This window comes from Condylura cristata, unplaced genomic scaffold (assembly GCF_000260355.1).
Source record: "Condylura cristata isolate star-nosed mole 26May11 unplaced genomic scaffold, ConCri1.0 scaffold00004, whole genome shotgun sequence".
Classification (NCBI taxonomy): domain Eukaryota; kingdom Metazoa; phylum Chordata; class Mammalia; order Eulipotyphla; family Talpidae; genus Condylura; species Condylura cristata.
This window is the reverse complement of record NW_004567105.1, coordinates 35,495,275-35,504,871: the sequence shown is the minus strand read 5'-3', so window position 1 is coordinate 35,504,871 and position 9,597 is coordinate 35,495,275. Positions and strand designations below refer to the sequence as shown.

The window sequence follows — 9,597 nt, the reverse complement described above, 5'->3', positions numbered from 1 at the left end:
CTCTGTCTCTGGTGAATCCTCTCACCGCCCCTGTTCCTCTGGCCTGTACCCCAGTTCTGCCTGTACCCCAGTTCTGCATGTACAAATAAATAAATCTTAAACAAACAAACAAAACAGAGCAAGTGTCTGGGCAGCTCTCCTGCCTACCTGTGACCATGCAGGTGCCTCTTTGTCTCCTTTTCCTAGTAAAGCTGCCGCTTTAAGATGCGGGGGGAGGAGCAAGCCTTGGATTACACATGCTGGAGAACAACGCGGGTTCTCAAGTGGAGGACAACCAAGATTGCTGTTACCAACCAAGGTCTTTTCTCCATGCAGATGGAAAGGGAGCTGGTTGCAGGAGAAACTACTAAGGGGGAAGTATTCTAATCACTTAAAATCAAGGCAAATCATGTAAGTTTAGTTTAAATAATGGCATATTTCAGGAAGCCCTAACTATGTAGCAAGGTTCCAGGGAAGGCAGTAGCTTTTACTTTTTATATATTTCAACTTCGCTGCTATAGACGAAGCATCTGAAAGCAGCGGCTCACATGGCCTGGGGTCCTGGGCATGTTAGCACAGGTGTCCTTCCTGTCCCGAGTGCACCTGTCATTGCCCCCTGGGGACCCTCTGCTCGACCTCTGGGCACCACCTTTGACTTCCGTGTGGGCAGCACTCTTTCAGCTTCTGTCCTGACTGTACAGTGGCAACCCCTCCCTGAGTGCAGCCAACTCCCGAAACCCACAGGTGACGGGGTACCTGGCACTGTGCTGTCCAAACAGCACCAGCTCCCAGTTGTGGGGACCATGTCAGGATGGGGCATGGAGGCTCCCTCCCTGACCTTGCATCACAGCTCGAGGGGACACTGGTGAGGTCACACACGTGAGCCCCCGGCTGCCACGTGAGGGGTGACTGTGAGAAGCACGCCCACAGGCAGAGCATGGTAAGCATGATCTTGGAGGAAGGGAGACCTCGGGGAGGCCCCAGGGGCACCAGCCAGGAAGCTTCCCCGCCGAGCCCAGCTCAAGGCAGGGCTGGCCCCGCCAAGGCCTGACGTGCACAGTGGTGCGCCTACAGGGCTTTTTCAAGGAGTGGGTGCGGGCGCGACACTCACGGGCCCACTCCCTGCTGTCAGGTTCTGCAGCGCACCCAGTGCGGCCTCCTGTGTGTAGCTGCGGGTGCTCTTGGCGATCAGGGACAGGTACATCCGCGTCACAATGGAATGCCACAGCCACTCCACGCCCTTGGGGTTGCTCTTCTCCTCCGGCATTGGCAAATCTGGGTAGTGCTGCCAAAAGAGGGCATGTGGGGAAGAGAAGCCAGCGTGAGTGCCTGCAGTGCTCCCCCACGCTAGACCTGGACAGAGCCCACAGTCTCGGGGCTGCCCTAAACAAGGGCAGCAGGCAGGTGTGCACTGCTTCTAGGTGCTGAAGTCACAGCCGTGATGGCTTCTCCCTGAAGGTGCCCCATTGTGCCCCGAAACTTCACAGTGGGGGAGCACTCAGTGTAGACTGTTCTGGAATCATATTCAGGCTTCTGCTAAGCAAAGAGCTAAGTAAGTGATGGCCACCCTGTAGCTAAGAGGGGCAGCCACTCCCTCAGAGTCGTGAATCCTAAGGGGAGTCTAAGGTCCCCAGGTGATTTCCCGGTTCTCAGACATGGTGGTGAGCAGGGCTCACACTTGCCTGCGGGGCTTGCCTTTACTATGACCGAAGAATGTTTCCAATGCTCAAAGTCAAACAACACGGTTAGGAGGGCCTCCCTGGTGGTGCAGGGGTTAAGTCTCAGCACTATCAAGCTATTTCCAGCCATTACATCCTGAGTTTGATCTCCATCCCCAGCCAGGGAGCTGACCCACATGGCCCAGCAGACCTCTCCTCTCCTGTCTTGCTTGCTGCTCCCCTTGGGAGCAGTAGACTTGCCTGGTTCTGCTCCCCACTGTCTCTGGTGAATCCTCTCACTACTTGCACCAAATGGATACACCCCAGTTCTTGTATGCATAAATAAAATAAATCTAAAATAGCTTCTAAGAGAGGCAAGCACACCCATGTTCTCAGTGGCCCCACCTCAGTGCCCACCAGCAGGGGAGTGGATAAACAAACAAGGGAGCTTCCCTTAATGGAATACTATGCAGCTAGTAAAAAGACATGGCAGTGCCCCATGTTGGGACAAAATAGATGGACCTTGGGGGTGGCATTAAGAGAAGCAAGTCAGAAAGTGAAAGATACATATGGGATGGGTTCCTTCATTTGTGGAGTATAAACAACCCAGCTTATTGACTGGCAAATGATAATATACACTTGCAAAACAAGAATGATTCTTTCAGTCTGTGAAAAATATGCCAGTTACCCAAGGGGATGGGAGAGAGGAGTGGAGGGGGGGTAAATGGGAGAGAAGCAGGGTAGGTGGGAAGGGGTGGGAGGGCCAGGAGGGGTGGGAGTGGGGAGGGGTGGAGAGAGACGAAGGAGTGTGAGGGGTGGGCTTGGAGGGATGTAGGGGGAGGGGGAGGGGACAGGCTGCAGGCCAGTGGCACTTTCTGGAAACGGGCGGGAGCATGTGCCTGTGTAGTGGAGGAAGCAGTATGCCCCATGGTTGTGTTAATGTTGAATCAACAGGACTTGAGGGAAGCAGGACCACTGCTCTGGCCACGCTGCAGGAGCTCATCTCCTGGCCACAGGGCACGTGTGACTGGTACCTTCTGGTGACCTGCTGAATCAATCTGGAAAAATCAACCTGCTGCTCTACAGCTCCACTTTCTCCAGCAAACGAGGGTGTCGATTATCACGGGGTGATGTGGGACCAGAGGCTCTCAGCGGCGCCGGCGTCCCTCCCCCGTGAGGGCACGCTCAGGAACTGGCTCACCTCTTTTATTTTCCTGCTCCGACTGCCGAAACACCCGATGCTCTTGTTGTCGTCGGCCTGCACCGTGCGGTTCTGAACGTAGATGCTCTGGGAGTACCTGTCTGGGAGCTCCGTCTCCAGCTGGTAGGAGAGGTTGTGCAGGATGCACACGCAGTTCTCCGTGGCCTGGGGAGACAAGCAGCTCTGACCTGACAGGCTCACCTCTGCGGGCCACAGCACCGGGCCAGTCGGTGTGGGTCCCAAGGGCCTACTGGGCAGGGCAGGGTGGACTGTGACTGCGGGCTGGGAGTGGACTGTGGGGGCTGGGGGTGGACTTCATGTCTGGAAGTGGACTGCAAGCTGGGAGTGGACTAAGAGGCCAGGAGTGGACTGAGGGCTGGAAGCAGAGGCTAGAACATGAGTGGCCGTGTGCACGGGGAGGTGGAGGCCCTTACACGGGGAGAGCCCCTCCAGTCCACACTGTGGGGTGTGTGCTCAAATGGCTCTGTACTCCAAAAGCCCAAGTGGTAGCCAGCGGGAGCTGGCAGGTAGGCGGGGCTGCTGCATGCAGGAGACCTCAGGGACCTGCTGTCATCACAAAGGGACCCTGTAGGGAGTGGAGGGCACATGCAGGGTTTCCAGGCAGGAAGCCCATGGGCCTGGGAAGGCGGAGAGGGAAGCAAAGCCAGCTGACTGGGCTCTGGGCTCATCTGGACGATGATGCAGTTATGGAGAACACCTACAGGGCTCCTCAGAGCGAGTAGAGAAGCACTGAAGTTCCTGGCTGACCGCCGCAGCTAACCTCCTGACAGATGGCCGCTTGGAGCCCTTAAGAGAGTGTTTGGAGTGGAATATGAGTCCACCTAAATTTTAGCATTTCCCAACCCATCAGGGAAACCTGGAGCCTAGCAATGGGCTGTGAACACCCCTGAGCCAGGAGACAGCTCCAGGGATCCTTAAACGCACAGTGGAGACAGGGAAGAGACGCGCCCCCCGGACACCTGACTTAAGCCATGCTACCTTGTCGTCTGGCTGGTAGTCTGCGATGGTGCCCCGGACGTAGTGGACCAGGGAGTCAATCAGCCCGTCGCTCCTCCGCATCACCTTCCTGCCCTCGGGGCCCGCGGAGCTCATGTTTCTAAGGGAGGGAGAGGCGAGAAGCAAAGGCGTTAGGATCAGGCTGCCTGCGCATCCTGGCGTCCCAATGGCGCACACAATCACCCCCGCCCCTCCGCGTCTGCAGGCCTGATGGAACGGCCCGGGTCAGCCAGTGTCACTTGCCTAGGGTCCCCCAATCCGGACATGCCGCTCACACCCTCCCTGAACACACCTTCCGGTCTAGTAAGCCTCCTGCCTACAGCGCTTCAGCACAAGGTGAGGGCGCCATCTACCTGAACTTGGCCACGTTTTGGAAGGGGCAGGAAGACCACAAAGGAGCAAATGGGACCACGGACTTGGCAGGGACCTGGCCCCGGCTCTGTCCTTGTGCCTTAACGTGGAGTTACCGGGACAAGCCTCCGTTTCCTCGCTTGCTGGGCACTGAGATCTTACGGGTCCTGCAGACCTCTGTACAGAGATGCGTTCGTGCCATATATGTGCCAGGTGTTCTTAACTGTGATCTCCTGTCACTGCAACAGCAGAGGTGCCGTGGGAAGGGCAGATTCTCAGCGTGCCAGGCCGGAGTCAAGAGTGTGACCTCGGCCGATGGCTGATCTCCTGAGCAGTGGAGTTCTCTGTAAGGTGACTGGGTCATCGGTGAGGCTGCTTCCTGGCAGAGCGTGGAAGCCCAGGGATGACGACAGCGCTGTGCTTGAGGGTCGGTCACGCTTCTGTTCTGGTGTTATCACCACTGTTTTCTTTGGCTCAAGTTTTCCTTGTTAGCATTAGCCACTTGACAATGGTTTTCCCCAAAAGGTTAGCATGGTGGTCAGTGCAAATGGCAAGAGAGTCTCCGGCAGGCTGCCTGAGACATGACCCTTGTTGCCTCTGAAGAGGACACAAAGTGTGTCTGCAACTTTTTAAGTTGTGGCAGCATCATTTTGAACCTCGCGGAAACCTGTAATTCAGACACCTCTCAGGTCCCATTGTCTTCATCTTTAAAATAATACACGGCACCCAGTAATTGCACAAGCTGCTCTGCCCCCAAATCCAGTGTGGGGCACGGGACTGCCAGCGGACAGACAGCCAGACTCTGAGCAAGAACCGCCCTGCCAGCCATGGGGGTCACACGGTGGACACTCCAGCAGATGGCCCACAGCTGATACCGCCCACATGGCTGCTTTGAACCCACAAAAATGCAAGTTCATGCTTCAACCTCATCATTGAGATAAGAGCAAGCTCTCTCAAACTGAGGACTTTAAATACTTTAAAAGTCGGCCAGGTAATTCAATACAGTAGGAAGTAAGTGACTGATTCAAGACTCACCTTCATACTGAATTTCCACTCTACTTGACAAACTCTGTCCATTAAAAAGAAAAGACAGGGTTGGGCTCAAGGACTGCAAATACAGTTGTTGGTACCAGTTTTTTTTCCTCAAGAGGTGATTGCTTCAGCCAAGAGCCTCAGTGTGCTGACTGTCTTTTAAGACCATAAAATTTTTAGAAGCAGTGGGGGGGGGCACTGAAAACATGGGAACACCGAGGGCCCAGAGGCTGAAGCGACGTCCCTGGTGACAGACACCGGTGGGGAAGGAGGTCCCCTCCCTCCTCAGCAGCAGACTCACGTCTGCTGTTTGCTCGGCAGCTACCGCAAACCTCCCAGTTCAAGACAGTGCGATCCTGCGGTTCAAAGCCTTCCTGTGGCCTTCCCTGCCTGTGGCTTGGAGAGATGGCAGCGGTTTCCTACAGAGGATGGGTCAAAGGCCTGTCCTCCTAGCTGAGACCCCCAAACCCTGCTGGCCTGGCTCTGCTAAGATGTTTATTTTGGGCAAGAACGGTAAGTCACTTTGGCAGGATGGCAGTTCACAGGCACTCACTTCTGCCCAGAGTTTGGTATTATCCAGGCACAACTGCTTGAAATGGGACTTATCAGGGGTTTCTGCCACTTAATAGCGTTGCTGACAGTGAGTGCCTGGAACCACTGCGCCAGCGTCTGCTTCTGCATTGCAGAAATAGTTCCCTCCTGACCCAACCGCCCAGAATGGAAACGATAAGGATAGATTATTTTATAGCACCATATCCACAAATAGTCAGCACTAGCCAGAGAAGAATTTGTTATGGAGGCATACTAAAAACAGGCAGCGATTATTAGACAATGACACATATCCATCGTAAAGTGTTTCTCCAACAGCTCTTTCTTTTTTTGAAAAATTTACTTATTTATGCATACAAGAACTGGGGTCTAGGTCAAAGGTGATGGGGGTGAGAGTATTCACCAGAGACAGAGTGGGGAGCAGAACAGGCAGGTCTACTGGTGGCATAGGGGTTAAAGTCTCAACAGCTCATTCTTAAGTTTGTGGGAGTCAGAGATTTAACATCGTGATTTTTAAGCAGGATTGATCCTTTTTTGACCTGTGTCCTGAATCCCAAAAAATACTGCATTATAATTTTTTATATAGGACCCAACAGAGTTGGATGTGGAAAAAAATTGTGAGACAGTATTAAACAGCAACGGATCAAAATAACGACCTTGTTGGATGTCAGAGTGTCTACAGACACTGCAGTCACTCAATAAAAGTGCCCAGGTACCAGTGGGCATGCTGGATGTGTCTCGTTTACTGTCTTGGACCTGACTGGGTCAAGGGCTGGGTTAACTGCCCCAATCTGGCCAAAGTCTGAGTAAAATACAGCACCTTTCAGAAAACTGCCCCTGAATAAGAACAAGGTCCTGGGGCAGGTCACCACCCTTCCCATGGCGGGGCTCTTCTGGAGCCTGACACCCTCTGAGGACACCAGCTTGGACTGTCCAGCACTAGGGGGAATTTTTCTGGCACTATGACTTGTGAACAGCGAGAAGAAACAGAAACCGAATCTATGCTTGTTGCTGCACAAAACTGCACAGCGCTGGGCCTCCATGGTGGTGCAGGGGTTAAAGTCTCTATCAAGCTATCACCAGCTACTGCATCCTGGATTGGATCCCGGGCCAGGGAGCTGACCCAAATAGTGCAGCAGACCTTTCCTGTCTCCCTGCTGCTCTCCTCAGCAGCGTATTTCAGTAGATCTACCTGTTCTGTTCCCTACGCTCTCTGGTGAATCCTCTCACCCCCAATACCTCTGGCTTGTACCCCAGTTCTTGTATGCATAAACAAATAAGAAATAAATATTTTAAAAAAAAACTGTACAGCACTGGGTGGGATCTGGTGTTTTCTCTGAAAGCAAATCAGTGACTAGAGACCCTTCAACATATACCTCCCCCCAGCCCCCAACCAGGCCACTTGTCTCCCTCATCCCTGAGAATCATGCTAGATGGGAGAAAACATGCAGGCTGTGGGCCTTGCAAAGCTAAGAGAAGGTGGCAGGCGCTCACGGAGGTAAACACAAGTGTGATGGGTTTGCCACGCCCACGAGCCCCGCCTGCTGGCCCAGCCCAGGAAGGGACGTGCTGGTGTGTGCTGGGTGCTCACCAGACCCCTGGCCAGGCTGGTCTTTTTACTGGTTGAAATTCTGGAATTCCACCCAGAGTCCAGCTTAAAGCCAATGACCTGCCTCCAAGAGGACTCTGGCCCTCCCACAACCAGCTGAGTGTGCCAGGCTGCGTGGGGACAGTTGGGGGAGGGGGCGTCTGCCCACTGGGCATGTGGGCTGCTAGCAGGCAGGTGAGCACCTGTGAAGTGTTTCAGGTAAAAGGCTAGAGGTGAGTCACCAAGAACTGGCTGGAGCGAATCTACTCAAGACACTTTGAGGATAAAAGTCATTCTAAGAGACAGATTTTTTTTTTTTTTAATGGGACTATTTGTGTTTGAAAAATGGGTGTGGATTCCCGGTAACTCGGAACTTACGTGTGCAGTGTAGGCTAGGCCTGCAAGACGGGACAGGGCAGTCCTAGGGTCTAAGTGCACACGGGCCTGGGGGGAGTTGCGCTTCCTCATATCCCCCACGGCTCCAGGCTCCCCACGGCCTGTGCTGTGAGCTGCCCGCAGTGGTGCCTCAGATAGTTGCACCCGGTGCGTCCCCGGGAGATGTGGGGAACCCTGGGTGAGGCTGCAGTGATAAGGTGGCAGCCTTCTTCCTCCTGCCATTTGAGATCTGGGTCTCCGTTCCTGTGCAACGTCCACTGATACATAGCAGACAGTTGGGCCTTGTCTGTGATTAATGCAGCTGGCGGCAGAGGAGTCCCAGGGGGCAAAAAAGGGAGTCTCAGCTGAACGGGGAAAAGAACAAAACCCTGAACCCAGAGAGGGCCGGTCTGTCCGCCCGCACTAGCATGGGTTCCGGCAGGTGTCTGCAGGTGAGGATGGCGGCGGAAGCAGGTGGAACAAAGCTTCACCACCTCCCCACCTGCTTCCTTCCCTGGCAGGGCACCGGGCCAGGCAGACCACAAAGGCCACCTGTGGCGTGGATTACGCATCAGGAAGCCTGGGTGGAAGAAGAGAGGCAGCAGTCACCGGAACCCGAGTGGACATCCTAAACAGGGCCGAGTCGCTCAGGCCCCCGAGGCTCAGGCCCCCGAGGCCCCCAGACAGGGCGGTGCTCGCGCCCTCACAGCAGCCCACGCAATTCTGTTTACTCATGATGAGCCCAGATTGTGTCCATTGTTCTGATGACGATCACACTGTTTTTTTCTGGAAAAAGACTTTCAGTGTCCTGCGATAGAGTGACTAGGACACTACCTTCTGCTTTAAGCTCCACATGAGGATGCTTTAAAAAAATGGTCTGGAGAGACATCTTGGGACTCTCTCTTTCTGTTCAAGGCTCCAATCAAAAGCTACATAAGCAGAAAGGTAAGTGGATACGTCATCTTGATAAAGTAAAAAGCACTCTACCGCTTTCTGCTCAGCTCCTTCTTCCTGTGAACTCTGAAGCTGAGTAGGATCAGGACTGAGAGTTGCAGGTTCTCGCCCTAAAGACAGTTTCCTGCCTCAGACCAGCCCCCACCCCACCTAGGTGCACAATGATAAGTGTGAGTGGAAGCTTCTTTTATGATAATAACAAATTTTAGTATGTTTGCTATATACTCACTGCCATGACATGTGGTGGGAAGAGAAGTTTAAATCACCTGCAGAAGGAATGTGTTAGCAACTGCTTCTCCCCCTTAACTGGCACATGTAGGTGCAAAACACAATGAAGAAAAAGGAAATTGTCTTACAGGGTCTCTTTGGTGGCCTACGGGTTGAGTCTTAGCATTGTTACTGCTACTACCTGAGTTCGATCCCCAGCCAGAGAGCTGACCCACATGGTACAGCAGACCTCTCCTGTTTTGCCTGCTGCTCCCCTCAGTGGATTTCAGTAGATCCAATGATTCTGCTCCCCACTCTATCTCTGGTGAATCCTCTCAGCCCCTGCACCACTGCCCTGTACTCTAGTTCTTCTATGTCATAAACAACAACAAAAACATTGGTAGAAAATGTCTTGCAATGGGCTGGAGTTATGTGCTGTCATTTTGTCTGATCATCCTAAACAAAATGGCAAACTCTGAAGTGACCTCAAAATGCAGAGATGGGTATTAGGTGTCAAGGTTCAAGAAAGGCAGCAATTTACAAGGCTTTTATATCAGTCCACAATTAACAAGCTATAAGAACAGCTTTGCAGGGCTTTGTGAATTCCTACTTTTACTATAACTCTAAAGGTGATAAAGATGAAGCAGTGGTAGAAAGATGAGCTAATTGGGGAGACAGACGTTCCA

At 53.3% G+C, this 9,597-nt stretch overlaps 1 protein-coding gene across 1 annotated transcript in view; it reads right to left on the bottom strand.

The window, feature by feature from the left end:
* The window catches only part of PKP2 (plakophilin 2), a 61,032-nt gene that overhangs the window by 10,988 nt on the left and 40,447 nt on the right, over window positions 1-9,597 (bottom strand). The window contains exons 8-10 of the mRNA XM_012735151.1: window positions 3,838-3,955; window positions 2,839-3,003; window positions 1,091-1,264 (exon numbers count right to left, since the gene is read on the bottom strand). Of these exons, the coding sequence (XP_012590605.1) occupies window positions 1,091-1,264; window positions 2,839-3,003; window positions 3,838-3,955 (457 nt within the window). The remainder of the gene's footprint in view (window positions 1-1,090; window positions 1,265-2,838; window positions 3,004-3,837; window positions 3,956-9,597) is intronic.